The sequence below is a fragment of the Elephantulus edwardii genome, unplaced genomic scaffold, assembly GCF_000299155.1.
Source record: "Elephantulus edwardii isolate Elephantulus edwardi_28Jun2011 unplaced genomic scaffold, EleEdw1.0 scaffold00012, whole genome shotgun sequence".
NCBI classification, from domain to species: Eukaryota; Metazoa; Chordata; class Mammalia; order Macroscelidea; family Macroscelididae; genus Elephantulus; species Elephantulus edwardii.
Window position 1 is genome coordinate 30,700,164 of NW_006399762.1, and position 17,165 is coordinate 30,717,328.

Below are 17,165 nucleotides of genomic sequence, written 5' to 3' on the forward strand. Positions count from 1 at the left end.
AATTTATATTCCTAATGGGAACATACAGCATTCCAGATGTCATATGTACTAGTATTTGTCATTACCAGGTTTTTTTTCATTGTCAGTTTTTAAATTTGTGAAATTATTATTTTAATTTGTATTTCTCTGATCAGAAAGCACACCTTTTCATACATGTAAGAGACAGTCATGTTTTCTGTTCTTTGAGTTACCTTTTCTTGTCTTCACCTTGTTTTGTATTTGGTTACCTTTTTCTTACTTAGTTTTAGAATTTCTTTGGAAATTGTTGCTGCTGTGTTCCATCAAGTTGGTACTGACCATAGCTGACCCTCCTCCAGAGGGTTTTCAGAGGCATGGGAGAAGACTACTCATCTTTCTTCTGAGGAACAGATGGTGGATTTGAACCACATATACCTTTGGGTTGCCAGTACAACTCTACTATTGGGCCACCAAAGTTCTCTTTATATGCTAAAATCTTATTGTTGTTGTTGATTGCTGTTAAGTCGCATGACTCATAGCGACCCTATGAACAAAAGATCTGCAGCCTTTCCATAATTTTCATTGTTTCTCAAAGTTCATAGTTTCCAGAGGTATGTTGTTTAGGTGGTGGAAGCCACTCCTGCTTCCTTTTTTTTAGAAAATTTTTTTCATATTATTATTTTGTGTGTGTGTGCCGTCAAATCGGATCTGACTGATACAGGAGGAGATTGCCCCTCCTTCTCCAGCAGAGCATCTGGTGGATTAAAAAACGTACCTCTGGGATTACAGTACTCCTGCTTCTTGTTATTTCTTTTTGAAATAAATATTAAGGAGATTTGGAACTTCCATTTCTGAATGCTACTTCTCCAGCCTGCCTGACTTTGTGCCAGCAGCTCCAGAGATTAAGATGGACAGTTTCCTTTTGTGAGATTTATAATTGTGGAAACCCAGTGGTGGGTCAGCTGTGAATCAATTCTGATAGAAATTCAGTTCTCTACATGGGTTATACACCTAAAACTCCACCAGAGGGCATGTTTAGAATTTAACATTTACTAAGATGTACTTTGTTGGTTATTGCTTGAAATGAAACTAGATTACTATGTTAAGTTAGAGATTGTTTAGTGTAAGTATGCATCTCCCTTTGTAGCAAAAAAAAAAAAAGTAAAATATTAAAGACAGAACTGGAAGTAAAACTATCCTAGTCTGATCATTTTCATGACAAGGGGAGTTCATGAAGAACTCTTAGATAAGCCCTGAACTTGTCAACATTGTATGTTGTGTTGTTGTTATGTGCCGTCGAGTCGCCTGTGACTTATAGCGACCCTATTTACAACAGCCCTAAACTCCACTCTGTCCTGTGCCAATTGCACTGTTTCTGACACTCCCATCCCAATTATCCCAGTCACTGAATCAATCCACCTCATAGAGGGCCTTCATTGTATAGCTTAGAAATTTTTCTTTTTTTGTACTTGTTCTATCAGACAGAAGTAACTAATTTAACAGATAATATTATAATTGGAATCTTGAGGGGAACACAAAGTAACCAGCCAACCAACCAACAGAATTATCCACTGAAACCAAGAGCACAAATTACATGAAGACAAAGTTTATCTCTTTCATAAAATTAAGGTTGATCTAAATTAGCTCATAAAATTGTAAGTTTCTTGTTTGGCTGCTAGTATTCATATAGTGGGAGCTGTAGTGGCCTAGGGAGCAATTCCAGTAGCTACTCCATGAAAGACAGATAGGAATCCTCTCCCTTATGATTTGCAGCCTCTGAAAACCTGCTGGAGGGGTAGCTACAAGTTGATTCTGACTTTACTGCATATGAATAACAACATTCATATGGAATAGGAAATGACCACTAACAGTTACAGAATGTTAGGGTTATTTCAGCCATTTTTTTTATAGGTGAGGAAACCGAGTCTAGATCTCTTGGCTAAGGCAGTTTGAAGCTGATGTAGGGTAGATACCTTCATTTAGTCCAGTATGACTTGCAGTTTGTCCCGTTTCTTCTCTTCTGAGGTTAAGGGTGATGGAGTTAGGAGAGAGGACTCCTGCATTAGGAAGGGAATTGATTGATTGATAACATCAGCTTTTCAGTATTCTTATTCTGATTGTACTTTGATCCAATCTTAGATTTGTTTAAAATGCTATAACGTTTTAGAAAGTCTCTAGACCATTGGCGTTCTTATGTATTTAACTCTATCCATAGCTTTTGGCCAATGCAGGTACTCAGCCTGAATATTTTGCTATATGAGTGAAAGCTTGGATATGTTGTTATTGTTGTTGTTAAGTGCCTTCAAATCCTAGACAACTCATAGCAACCCTATGAACAAAAGACCTGAACAATTGTATAACTTTTCATTGTTTCTCCAAGTTCATAGAATTTCCAGAGTAAACTATTTCAGAAGTGGATGTCACTCTTACTTCAAGCTTGTTTTAATTGGGGAGCTCCACCAAACACTGGCCACCATGGGTAACCATTATCACATTTGACACATCAGTGTCACAGATTTCAGCATCACAGCAACTATGAGTTACCTCTGTACAGCAAATGGACAGACCAGTGCTATATCACTTAGAAGAATGTTTGACCAAAAGCAATTAAAACCAGGCCTGAGGGCCACCTTAGGCTTGGTAGCATCACTTTCTATCCACTAGGCCAACAGAGCTCTCTTGTTGTTGTTGTTGTTGTTAATTGCCATCAAGTTGTAGATGACTCATAGCGACTCTCTGAACAAAAGACCATAACACTTGTATAACTTTCATCGTTTCTCCATGAAAACTTTGAAATGGCAATAGAAAAAAAAATTAAAAAGAAGTAGAAATGGTAAGAATGAGAAAGAATAGAACCCCCAAAACTAAAATAGAAAAAAATGAAAACCATACTTAGGAGCTTCTATGTGAATGTATTCAAGAGAAGAGATCCATGGAACAAAATAAGATTCTATCTGAAAGTAAATACCATTCAAATTTAATTGCTACTAAAAATGCAGGCAGTGTAAGATAGTAATTAAGAGCATACATTCTAATATCATTTCTACTGTTTTATGTAGATATAGGTGACTTCAAACTGTGCCTCAATTTATTTTTTTAAAAAATGAGGTTAATAGTACATAGGTCATGAAACGTGTGCATGTTTGTATATGTATATAACTTTTTGTATGTAGAAAGACTATGCAATAAGCAGTATATAAGATTAGCAGTTGTTGTTTGTTATTATGTGTCGTTGAGTTGCCTGCAACTCAATGTACAACCCTATGTACAAAAATTCTGAAAGCTGCCCTGTCCTGAGTCAGTCTCATTGCCTCCAACACACCTACTCCCATTGTCCTAGTTATAGTATCAATCCCTCTTATTGGGGTCTTCCTCTCCTGTGTTGTTCGTCTTCCCTTCCAAGCATGATGTTGTTCTCCAAGGACTGGTGCCTAAAGTAGATGAGATGGAGTTTCACAATCCTAGCCTCCAAAAATTTGGTTTTACCCTCTCCAAGATAGAACTACTTTTTTTCTTGGTGGTCCATGGTATGTTTAAGACTCTTCAGCAGAAGATTATTAATTAGAATAATTTTATTTATCTTCAACATACAGTCACTGGGTGGTACAAATGGATAATGCACTTGACTGTTAGCTAGATGTTAGATATTTTGAGTCCACCTGCTTGATGATCTGTTTCTGGAAAATTGATTGAAAAACCTTAAAGAGCAGAGTTCTCTTCTGATACGCATGGGGCTGCCCCAAGTCAGAAATGAGTCAATAGCAATAGAATTACTAATATTTGAGGTGGTGAAATGCTGTTGAACGTAATTTACTGATTTTCATGTCTTTCCTCTCTGTTGGAAGTGAATCTGTTTATTCCTGAAAGATAGTACCAATGGTATTAATTTAAGACTTCACTCTATATAAGAGTTTCTTTTTTCAGTTGTATGTTTCATTCTAGAAGAATTAAACTTGGATAATCTGAAATGCTAAATAATAATTGTAAACTAACTTTTAAAATGACAGCCTCTGTATTTGTTTTACTGTCCATTTGCAGCGAAAAAAATTGGGAGGAAGGCATTTACACAATTCAGTTTTGAATCAGACCCTTATGTAGTTCCATGGAGAAGTAGTTTGTTTTCTACTACAAACTACTTAAGGAAATATTAAGGTTAATAAGAAATTTCTTTTCTGCTGTTTATATGTGGTGGTTGTTGTAAGTATATCGTTAAGTTGAAAGCATCTTACAGTTAACCTTCAAGCAGGTTTTCAAATCGCATGGGAGAATGTTATTCATTCTCTGTGGAGCAGCTGGTGGTTTTGAACTGCATATCTTAGGACTGGCAGTATAACTTTAGTGCTTATGTTTTGTAGCTAAAGATTATAATCTTTAACAATAGAGAGTTGACATCTTTTAATGTATTTTCAAGGTATGGAGATTAAGAGGAAATGTAGAGAATTTTTTAAAAATGAAATAAAGTAAGACAAAGTAAAGGTATTTTTTTAATACATAATTATCACCTTATTCTCTAGTTTATGATGCAAGAATCACTTGAATACTAGAAAGTTTATTTTTAGAACAAAATACCTAACCCCTATCTTGTTTTTTTTAAAGGAAGCAATAAAAGATTGAAGCATCCTTTTTAGTAGACAGTGGAAACAAGGGCAGAGACGAAGGAGACATTGAAAATTTAAATTATGAACATGAAGTTAGACAATGGCTAAGTGCCTGAAAATACTGAGAGTATGTCTGGAAATTCCGCCCACTTTCAGATGTGATTATACAAACAAATGAGAAACAGAATGGTGGAAATACTGTAAAATCTGTCTTAATTATTATAATGTTTAAGGATGTATCAGCATATTGAATTTGCCTATATAATTTCTGAGGAGAATTTTTGTTTTGCTATATAGTTATTACTAGATTAAACGTTATGGTTCTATGGAAAGATTAGAGTACTAACTTTGTTTCTGTCTTTTATTTTGTTTAGACTTGGGAAGATCCTCATCAAATAGATCAAAGCACAGACTGCTGTGGAGATAATGATCCTATTGATGTTTGTGAAATAGGCTCAAAGGTTTGTTTTATTTATTGTTTAATTCTTACATGTCTTCTGCTTTATTCATGTCATAAACTTTCAGTTCTCTTTTGAAGGCATAAGTTCTTCAACTCTTCAAAATTTCGGTCCATTGATCCTTCTGATATCAGTTCCTACGTATATGTTTACTTCCTTCTCTTAAACCAGGGGTTAGCAAACTACTTCATATGGGCCAAATCTTGCAAATAAAGTTTTATTGAAACACAGCAATGCCCACTCAATTACATATTGTCTATGGCTGCTTTTGTATTCCAACAGAAAAGTAGAATTATCACAGCAGAGGCCACAAAACTATCAGAACCTTGATATAAAAATCTTGTGGACATTTGTCTTCTGTTCTCTTGTCCATTGTATAGACAGACACATAAGTATGTAAAAAAGCCACCTGACACTCTTCTTTGTACTTGGTTTTCATATCCTGGAGAGGAAGAACAAAGTTTACAATGCCATAGGCTTGTGCTACTCGTCAATTCTTTTGTGAGTCCTTCTTGTTCTTAGGTGCCATCAAGCTGTGTATAACTCTGTGATCCTATGAACAGTAGATGTAAAAAACCCTGTTCTATCTTGTGCCACCCTCATCATCTCTGACTTACTTGAACCCGTTACTGCAGTCACTGTGTCAGTCCAACTCATTTAGATTGTTCTTCTCCTTCGCTGCCCCTTCATCTTTCCAATCCTGATGTCCCTTTCCAAAAATTAGTTAGCCCTAACAAAATGCCAGAAGTATGTGAGGCAAAGCTTTGTCTTCCTTTCCTCCAAGGAGCACTCTGGTTACCCTTCCTCAAGACATCTATTTGTTCTTCTTGCAGTGAATTCTTAGTCAATTCTTTTTCCTGTTCCAGCTGCTTCTATTACTAATATTTATTTTCTGTCCACATTCAATTCTTGCCATTTTCTTCTTCTCAGCAGAAAATCTTGTGTTTAATTTTATAGCTCCTATTAAAAACCAGCAGATCAGAACTCTTCCACTTTTTTCTCCTCAGATTCTATCTGCAAGTGTTGTTTTTTCCTTTTGTTCTGTTACAGGGATGTTGTCTTTCTTATCTAAGAATGGGGCTTTCTGTGCTCTAGATTTTGTCCCTTCTATCCTGAGTGACTGTGTTTTCTTATCATTTCTCTTTCCTGTTTTTCCCACTTCTCTTTCTTTACTGGCTTATTCTCATCTGCCACTTCATAGACCACTGTGAAGATTGATTTATTCAACAAATACTTTATGTGTGTCTACTTGTTCCAGATACTTGGAACATACAGGGAACAAACACATGCTTGCCCTCATGGAACTTACAATCTAGCATTTATTACCGTTTTATCTACACACTGGCCCTAGGCAAATGTGTACATCCCTGAGTCATAGCTGACCAAAGGTGCCAGCACATTCCATGTAAAGACTTACAAAAAGAGTTTCCAACACTCATCTCTATTTCCTGTTTCTCCTTGAATCTTCAATCTGTTGGATGAATATTTTCATCTTCATTATTTTATGAATTACCCTCATTGAAAGAAGCTCTGGTAGCTTAGTGGTAAGCAGCTGCACTGCCAACCTAAAGGAACATGGTTCAAATCCACTACCTATTCTGTGGGAGGCTGTCTCCTCCCTTGTGATTAAATGCCTATGAAAATTCCCTGGAGGGTCAGCTATGAGTCGGTTCCGACTCAGTAGTACATCACAACAACCACTCTCATTGAGGTTAGTGACTACTTTGTTTTAGCCAAATCTTATAGGCTTGTTTATAGGTTTTGCTAACATGATTTTACCTTAGCATTACTGCTAACCTCATCTTCCTTTTTTGAACACTATTTACTTGACGTTCATGATATTTATTTTTTTAAATCATTCTGGTTTCTTTTGTCAGTTCCTTTTCTTCTGCCTCCTTGTTAAATATGAATTTGAAGGTTATACCCTTAAAGTCTCTCCTTGTCTCTCCATATCGGGACTCCCTTGATAATCCAATCTCAAAAATTGTTGGTGACTTGGCCCCCAAATTGATAATCTGCTCAGAGCCATACACGTCACTGTCTCTGTCTACACTTGAAAGTGACCCAGGCTTTTCATGTGCAGCAGGCCCAGAACGCAATTATTTCTTCCTCTCAAATTTACTCTTCTCTGAGCATTTTTAGATTCAGTGAATGACATTGCTCCTCTCTAGATTCTTAGTGGGGAAAAAGATGGGCATTCTCCTCCTGTGTAATTAACTGCCTCTGAAAATTAACTGCCAGATGGTCAGCTATAGGTCAGTTCCAACTCGATGATACCCAACAACAGTAGGTTCTTAAGGCAGAAATCCAGTCACCATCTTTGCTCCTTTATTGCCTTTCCTCATCTGTTTATCATAATATATTGATTGTGTATCCCTAAGTAGACTTTAAAACTGCCAGCTACTTTCTAGTCTCACTACTGCTAGACTAGTCTGAGCCATCTTTATTTCTCCCTTGAATTATACTGCAGCGAACCAATTTTCTGAGTATGTTTTTCCCTCCTTTCACATACTCAACTCTTTTCTAGCTTCACTGTCATGGATCCTGGCTTATGCTTTTTTAAAATCTCTTGCAAACTGTTTTACAGCACTTCTCTTTCAATTCTTGTAGTGCATTTTGCTCTTGCTGTTGCCTGGAGTCTAGGCCTTCTTATAAATTATCTTATCTTTGTAGAATGGTACTTTCTTCCGCTGTCTCTTTCCTCTTTCTTCCTTTCATTTCTCTTCTCCTCGTCTCCTCTAAAATGGCACTGTTTCTGGCGAGCCTTCCTTGACCCTTTGTAGACCATCATAATTGTTCTCTGTTATTTCCTTCCATAGTACTAACTTTGTTTTGTTGTTTGTTGATTATCTTCTCCATGAAATTTCAGCCAGCTCATGAGAGAAGACTTCCTGATGTCATTGTTAATAATGTTTAACGGAGACCTACACATTAAAAACAAATGGGGAAAAAAACATCGTATTTGTTGATTTTTACTCATGTCAACTGTATGTGTTATAGAGCAGAACAGAGCTCTAGAGAGAGAGAGTTTTTGTAGAGGTCATCTTTATAGAAACTGATTGCCAGACTTTTTTTCTGTAATGTTACGAGGTGGGTTTCAGCCATCAAACTTGAGGTTAATAGTTGAGTGGAAACTGTACCTGCCAGTGGATTTTGACTGACACAGAGCATAATCTTAATTTCAGAAATGCCAAATTGGATTACTGGGTCATATTCTAGTTTAAATGAACTCACTTTTCCCTGTAAACTTATGTGAGCACTTGTAGACTTCTAGAATATTCCTTACTAAATTTGCTTTACTTATATTGCTTTGTGGCTGTGCTCTTTTTCCTTCTTTTTTCTTAGGCTCCCTTCTTATTCTTTTTTTTCTTCTTCATCCTCCTCTATGACATTCACTTTCTTCCTTTTGATTTTCTGCCTCTGTTCTTGCTGTCCCTTCAATTTTTTTTTCTTCTTCCTTGTCCCTGTGTTTCTTCCTTTCCTTTTTCTCTTCTTTTTCGCCCTTATTCCTTTTCTACAAGTAGGAGATCCATATTCAAACTTAAATTTCTACCTTTCATGCAAGTCAAACATTTAAAAACTTGTTGCTGATGAGTCAGAACTCACTCAGAGTTTACCCTCCAGAGAGCTTTCAGAGACTGTGTATCACACAGGAAGAGGTTGCCTATCTTTCTGCCACAGAGCAGCTCATGGGTTCAAAGTGTTAGACCTGGGTTAGCAGCAAAACTCCTTACCCACTAGGCTATTAGAACTTCCTAGAATTCTCTCTCTTGCGTGTGTGTGTGTCTATTTGTGTACCTCCCCCTCCCCCCCCCCCAAGTTGGGGAGTGGAGTGCAAGGGAGCAAGATACTGAGGGATATTTCTTTTTTCAAAAGCAAGTTATAGTACCTTTGAGTTGGTAGCACAACACCTTACACACTAGGCTACCAGAGCTTCCTAGTATTCTCTATCTCTTTGTTATTCTTGTTCAGTCTTGCTAAGTTAGAAGCAACTTATACTTGACCTTCCAGTGGGTTTTCAGAGTTGGTACTATCTCATGGGAGGATATTGCGTATCATTCTCCCATGGAGCAGCTGGTGCCTTTAGTATTGCAGTGCAGTTTTTTAACACTAGGCCACCAGAGCTCCTTTTTTATTATTATGTTACTGAATTGTCTGTGACTCATAGCATACATTTGCTCTGAACTCTGTCTTATCCTTAGTCAGACTCACTGTCTCCAACCCACTGACTCCCATTGCCCTAGTTACTGTGTCATTCCATCTCATCTGGGGTCTTCCTCTCGTGTGCTGTCCTTCCACCCTTCCAAGCATGATGACCTTCTCCAAGGACTGGTCTTTCTTGGCCACATGCCCAAAGAATGTGAGATGGAGCTTTAAAATCCTTGCTCTCAAGGAGCAGCTTTGTTTCACTCTCTCCAGGACAGACCTGTTTGTTCTCTTGGCGGTCTATGGTATGCTCAGTGCTCTTCTTCAACACTACAACTCAAAGGCATTGATTCTCCTGTCATCCTTAGTCATTGTCCAGCTCTCTGATATACAGTAAGTAACTGCAAAGGCCATGGCCTGAATAATCCCTATCATTTTTTAATTTTTCCCTCCCATCTGCCCTCCCTTCCTCTTGTGTATATAGGTGGGGAAAAAAGGGGAAGAGGGAGCAAGAGAGATATAGTGATAGAGATTTCATAATGGCCAAATAGTTATTAGGGTTTTATATATATATTGGTTAGCAAACAAAGTTTGTTTATGTTACATTTAATTGGTATATGCTGTGTTTCTTATATTCCTTCATTCACATTGTCTTTCATATGGTTATTCCCATACATTGTGTTTTATAAAACTAAATCACCATTGATCTATACTCACTACTATCTTATCTTTGTGGATTCCCACAGGATCTTTCCTGATTTCTTTACCCCATAACCCCACCCACCAAATTCTACCACATCTTGCTTCCCCCTCCTCTTCACACCCTCAAGAATTCCAGTTCCCTAGTCTTCCCCCTTTGGACTTTTAGCCACATCTTACTAGTTAGCCTTTTGTTTTTACAGTAGTGGTGTTATGCAGTATTCGTCCTTGTGAGACTGCGTTAATTCACTCTGCATAATGTGCTCTCCATCCTCTCCCATGTTATATAGTACTTTTTTGTTTGTTTGTTTGTTTTATTTAAATTTATTATTTCAGCAAAAATTTACAGAATCTTTGGATTTCCATTCATTCATTGTTTCACTTTTCTCCCCTCCTAACCCTCCCTCCTAGTACACTACCCTCTTGGAAAAGTAAAAGAAAAATTCTTTCATTGTTTTACAAACTGTCCCCCAATATAGTATTTTTTTTAATTAATTGCTCCTGAGTAGTGCTGTATAGTATTTTATCATGTGAATGGTCTATAATTTCTCTATCCATTCATTTATTGATGGACATTTGGGCTGTTTCCATTTTCTTGTGATTGTGAATAACACTGCTGTGAACACTGGTGTTCAAATCTCCATTTGTGCTCAATTCTGTTTTCCTTGGGGTATATTTCTAGCAGTGGGGCAGACGTGTCATATAGGATTTCTGTGTTCAGCTTTTTGAGGAAATGCCAGACTGCCATCCAGAGTGGTTGTACCATTTTACAGTCCCACCAATAGTGTATGAGAGTTCTAATCCCTCCACATCCTCCAACATTTATTACTTGCTGTCCTGTTAATCTTTGCTATTGCTATTGGAGTAAAAGTTATCTTATGGTAGTTTTGATTTGCATTTCTTTTATTATCAGCAACTTGAGCATTACTTCTTGTATCTGTTGGCCATCCAAATGTCTTCCTTTGTGAAAAAAATCTTTCTTTTGGCCATTTTGAAAGTGGATTATCATTCTTTTTCTGTTGAGGCCCCCTTGTCTGAGATAGTATTGCCAAATATATTTTCTCACCAAGTAGGTTTTCTTTTCACCTTATTGGAAAAAGTTTTTAAATGAACTCAGGGACGTAATTTTTAGACAGTCTCATTTTTTTTTTATGTTAAATTCTCCTGGTTGTACATTTCTGGCAGTATTTACCAGTATTTTTATACCAGAGGCTAGGTGTGTCCCAATTTGTCTTTTATGATGATTATGGTTTGGGGCTTTACCCCTAGGTCCCTGATGCACCTTGAGTTGATTTTTGTGTATGGTATGAGATGTGGATCCTGCTTCAGCTTTCTGCAGGTAGCAGTCCAGTTTTGGCAGCACCATTTGTTGAAGAGGCTGTTGTTTCCCCATTTGATTAGTTTTCTTTCCTTGTTGAGTACCTGTTGACTGTAGATGGCTGGGTTATTTTCTGTGTTCTCAGTTCTATTCCATTGGTCTTTGTGTCTGTCAGTGTACCAGTACAATGTTGTTTTGGTTATTGTAACTGTGTAATAGGATTTGAGATCAGGGAGTGCTATTCCACCCACTTCATTTTTGTTTTTCAGAAGTGTTTTGCTCATTTGAGGTATCTTTCTTTTCCAAATAAACCTGTCAGTAGCCTTTTTTATCTCTGAAAAATGAATTTGAAACTGCATTGTGATTATGTTAAACATGTAGATTGCTTTTGATAGGGTTATCATTTTCACTATATTGAATCTTCTATTCATCAACAGGGAACATTTTTCCATTTGCTTAGATCTCCTATCTTTCTCTTTGTAGTGCTTTGTAGTTTTCTTTATAAAGAACTTCTGTGTCTCTTGTTAGGTTTATTCCAAAATATCATTTTGTGGTTGGCTATTGTAAATGGTATTAACTTTCTTAGTTTATCGGTGTATTTGTTGTTGTATACTGTAGAGTCAGAGCTGCAGGTGGGCTTTGACATGCAGTTAATTGCACAGGAGGAGATTGCCCTTCCTTATTCCAGCTGAGCACCTGGTGGCTCTTTTTCCAGCTGAGCTGCTGGTGGTCTCAAATCATGTGCCTTTGGGATTACAGTATAGATTCTTGCCACTAGGCCACCAAAGTTGTTGTTGTTGATGATTGCTGTTGAGCATGACCCTATGAACAAAAGGCCTATAACCATCTATATTCTATAACCATCGCCATTTATCAAAGTTCATAGAGTTCCCAGAAGCATGTTGTTTATGAAGTGGATGCCACTCCTGCTTCCATATTGGAGTATAGTTTTCAAAAATATTCCAGTATTACAGTATTATTGACTTAATTTCTTCCAGTTCTGTTGTGATGTCACCTGTATAATTTCTTATTTGATTTGTGTCTTCTCTTTCTTTTGTTAAGAAAAGAATGTGAAGGGAAGCCAATGATCTGGCTGTTTTTGTTTTGTTGATGGTTTTAATTGTTTTCTACCTCATTGATTTCATGTCTTGTCCTTATAATTTCCTTGCTTCTATAAGCTGTGAGGTTAGATTGTTGTTCTTTTTTATTTGATGTAATTGTTGATTTGGGTCATTAATTTTGCTTCTTCCTATTTTATGTTTTTGCTTATGGCTGTGAATTGTCCTGTGAGAACTTCCTTAGCTCTCTCCCAGAGGTTTTGGTATTCAATTGTGTTTTCTTGTATTTGTTGTTATGTACTGTTGAGTCAGCTACAACATATAGTGACCTTATGGTTCTAAGCCTTGTTCTACTCTTTACCAACCAAACCATCTTAGACACCCAACCCCAGTGCCACAGTCACTGTGTCCATCCATCTCATCCAAGATCTTCCTCTTCTGTACTTAACCTCTGTCTTTCCAAACATGGTATCTTTCTCCAAGGTTGGTTCCTCCTGGCCATATGCCCAAAGTATGTGAGACAGAGCTTCAGAATCATTGTCCCCAAGGAACTAACTGTTTTCACTCCAGGATAGACCTTTTGTTCACTTGGCAATCCATGTTATATTTAATATTATTTTCCAGCACACACTCAAAGGCATCTATTCTGCCATCTTTATCCGTTTTTTAAATCTCAGATTTAGCAAGAGACTGAGAAGACCATGGCCTGGATCAGGCACACCTTACTTTCTAGACTGACATCATTGCTCTTTAGCTGGTGAGATCCTAAATAGCAGATTTTTCCCAGTGAAGTTCATGTTTTGATTTCTTCACTGCTGGTGCCAAGAGTGCTGATAGTGTTCTGTTGTTTTTGTTGTTATGTGCCTGTGACCAGTAGTGACCCTGTGTACAGCAGCTCTGAATCCTGCACTATCCTGAGCCAGACTCACTAATTCTGTCACACCAATCCCCATTGCCCCAGATACTGTATCAATCCATCTCATCCGGGATTGTCCTCCTGTGCTGTCCATCCACCAGTTCAAGCATGATGTCCTTTTCCAAGGAATGTCTCTACTGGCCACTTCACTTGCCCAGAGTATGTGAGATGAAGCTTCAAAATCCTAACCTGCGGGGAGAAACTTGTTTTCACCCTCTCCAAGGCAGACTTGTTTGTTTTCTTGTTCCTAGCAGGGTGTTATTTAGCTTTCACATGGATGGTTTTATAAACTTTAACTTCTTTTCATTGATTTTCAATCTTAAGGCATTGAAATTTGAAAAGATAAGCTGTATTATTTCAGTATTCTTGAGTTGTGGCTTACTTTGTGCCCTAACACGTGATCAATTCTAGAGGATGTACCATGGTTACTTGACGAGAAAGTAAATTGACTTTTATTTGGATGCATTATCCTGAATACATCCACAAGGTCAAGCTAGCTGATTGTATAGTTTAGATCTTTTGCATCTTTGTAAAATTCTTTCTAGTTGACCTATCCTTTGAGAAGAGTAGTGTGTTAAAGTCTCTTACCATTACTGTGGTGCTGTCTATTTCTTTCTTTAAGTCTGTTAACTGTTGTTTTATGTGTTTTGCAGGTTTGTCATTTGGTGTGTAAATGTTGACCAGGATTATATCTTCTTGACCTATTATGCCTTTAGTTATTAGATAGTTCCCTTCCATGGTGATTTTCATCCTGAAGTCTGTTATATCAGAGATTAGTATTGTTACTTCTACTTTTTTTGTGAGTGCCAGTTGCTTTGTGTATTTTTTTCAATCTTTGATTTTTAGTGTATCTTTTACCTAGTTTCTTAGATGTGTTTCTTGTAGACAGCATATTGATGGGCATTGTTGTCTTATCCATTCTGCTACTCTTTTTTCTCTTAATTGATGCATTTAATCCATCTACATTAAGTATAATTCTTGATAGGCTAGGTTTGTCACTGCTAGTTTGCTGTGTTTCTTTTTTCTTGTTTCTAATTACTATGGTCCATCATCTACTTTTCTTTGGTTCTCTGTGGGACTTCCCATAGAAGTTAGTTGGTCTTGTTTTCATTAAGTTCCTTAAATTCTTGGTTGTCTGTTAACGACCTAATTTGTCCTTTATATTTGATGAACCATGTAGTGATGCCTTTGCTCTATTTGCACAGCAGGCTCTTGGTCTAGATAGAGGTTTTGCGTGAGCACAATTAAGGCCTCTGTGATTTCCATTCTTCTCAGTGTTAGCCGTAATTTGTTATGGTCCACACATTCAAATGCCTTTGCATGATCAATAAAGCATAAATAAACATTTTTCTGGATCCATCTGACATTAGCAGTGATATCCCTGGGCCACAGCCTTTTTTAAATCCTGCTTGAACTTGTGACTGTTCCTTATTTATGTATTTTGCTTGCATGTGTTTTTAATGATGTTGTTCAATATTTCCACTTTCTGTTGGATCACCTTTCTTGGGAATGGGAACAGATACGGACCTCTGTCAATCCGTTGGCTAGACAACTGTCCACAAATTTCCTGGCAGAGACTGGTTTGTGCATCCAGGGCTGCATTCAGTGCAAAATTAAAAAGGAGTGTGTGAGGGTTGTATTCTGTTTCCATACCTATTCAGTCTGGAAGCTGGACTCTATAAGTATATAGCATCAAAGGAAGGCTCATCAATAACTTGTGTTATGCAGATAGCACAATCTTGCTTGCTGAAAGTGAGGAAGAAGTGAAGCACTTTTTTGCAGAAGATCAAAGAATACAACCTTCAATATGGATTGCTTCTTAACATCAAGAAAACAAAAATTCTTACCACTGAACATATAAGCAACATCATGATAGATGGAAAAAAGATTGAAAATATTACTAACTTTATCTTACTTGGATCTACAACCCACCCTTGGTAGTAGCATCAGTCAGGAAATTAGGAGACATATTGCTCTGGGAAAGTCTACAATCAGGGTTCTCTCCAAATTATTGAGGAGCAGTGATGCCAGTTTGAGGACTAAGATGCATCTGATTCAGGCCGTGGTCCTTCTGATAAGTTGGAATGCATCTGAGAGCTGGACAATAAGTAGGGATGACAGAAGAATTGATGCATTTGAGCTATGGTGTTAGAGAAGAGCATTGAACATCCCATGGACAGCCAAAAAGAAGAAAGAAATGTTTTGGAGAAAGTGCAGCCAGAGTGCTCTTTGGAGGCAAAGATGATAAAGCTTTTGTCTCACATACTTTATGATATTGCTATGAGAGGCTATTCCTTGGAGAGGGGCATCATTCTTTGAAAGGTGGAAGGTTGGTGAAGGAGAGGAAGAACTGCCACCGGTAGATTGACACAGTGACTGCCACAGTGGACTCTAGTGTGTTAGGAGTTGCAAGAACAGCACAGGACAGGACAGGGTTCAGATCTGTTGTTCATAGGGTCACTGTGAGTCTTACTCAGCTGCACCTAACAAGAACATTTGATAGACAGCTTTGCAGAGTACAGGATCTTTGGCTGTCAATTGTTTCATTTTCCCTAAGTTTGTGTATATGCTATTCCATTATACTCTTTTTTTACATAGTTTCTACTGAGAAATTGTAACTTAATGTAATTAGTTTTTCTTTTAGAAAGTCTCCTTGTTTTTGTATTTTATCCTTATCATGCTTTTGTATAATTTGACTATGATATGTCATGATGTTTTTCTTTTGGGTTTGCTGAGCTTCTTGAAAGTAGTTGGGAAGTTTTTATAGTGCCTTTTTCATCATTTTCTCTGTTCTTTCCCTGCCCTCTTCATGTTCTGGAATTCTAATCCTGTATATGTTATTCCCTGTATATTTTATTCCTTTTGATGTCATCCCAACTGATACTAATGTTTTCTTCCTTTTTCTTCCATCTCCTCTCTTTTATTTTCTTCTAAAATGTTCCTATTAAAGTTGTTGTCTTCCAGGTCACTGACTCTGTTTCATCTCTTCTCTTCTGCTTTTTTGTCCTAGCATGTTGGAAACTTCAGCTCTTACTGTCTTGATGTTCTAGATTGTGTTTTCATACTTTTCTGCTATTTTGAGTTGTGTGTTGGCTTCACCCTCTCTATCTTGTAATGATTTTTAGGTTGTTGTACCTCTTATGCCTAGATAAACTATAGTTTCAAGTCTTTCTTTCATGTTTAGCAATGTCTTCCATAGTTGTTGATCTTCCTCCACAATGATATGTTTCTCCTGGTTCCTTTTCTCTCGGGTATTAGCTTTATTTATGGCTGCCATTCTTTCTTCCATCATTTGTACCTTCTTCTGTAGCTGTTCATATGACTCTGTGTCATTATATTTCTTCTGTCTTTCTGTCTCTGGGATATTCATTGGATCTGCAATATACTCTGCTTTGTTTTTGGAGTAGGTTTGTTTTCTTACAATATTTGAAGCTGCCTCTTCCTTCTTTATTGTCATTATGTGGAGTTTTTCTTTATATGTGTTAGGCTGTTTCTTTTCTGTCTGCATAGGTTGTTAAGAGTTCTTTACCTCTATGATGCTATTGATTGGTTTCAGACTTAAAATATTCCCTTTATGAGAGAAGTTAACTCATTATACCGGAAGTACTTTCTGGTCCTATGCCGTGTGTGAAACCTTGCCTCTCCTAACGTTCTTCAACTTCTCTCAGGGCTGCAGTGCAGCCCTGTGGGAATCTTGTCTGAGTGCTGCCCGCCTCTTCTAAAGTTTCTTAACTTCTTAAGTAATTGTCCTTGGTGGTCCACAGTGAAACCTGAGACCAGATTTCCCCAAAGTTTTGCACTCTCTCTATTCCAGGTGCAGGGACAGGGGCAGGGCCAGGTAACTCTATTCAGATGCCTTCTCAGGTCTCATGTATCCTGATGGGAATCTCTCCAGCCTATGTTCTTCTAAAATTTTTAATTGTTCTTGGTGGTGCTGACATGAAAATGCAGCAAGGGACACTTATTAGTTCATTTTTTAAAAATGAGCTATAATGCACACCCATGTTTATCGCG

At 37.4% G+C, this 17,165-nt stretch overlaps 1 protein-coding gene across 1 annotated transcript in view; it reads left to right on the top strand.

Moving 5' to 3' along the window:
- PPA2 (pyrophosphatase (inorganic) 2) overlaps window positions 1-17,165 on the top strand; it is a 175,186-nt gene that overhangs the window by 39,471 nt on the left and 118,550 nt on the right. Inside the window, exon 6 of the mRNA XM_006881156.1 lies at window positions 4,931-5,017. Coding sequence (XP_006881218.1) covers window positions 4,931-5,017 — 87 coding nt within the window. The remainder of the gene's footprint in view (window positions 1-4,930; window positions 5,018-17,165) is intronic.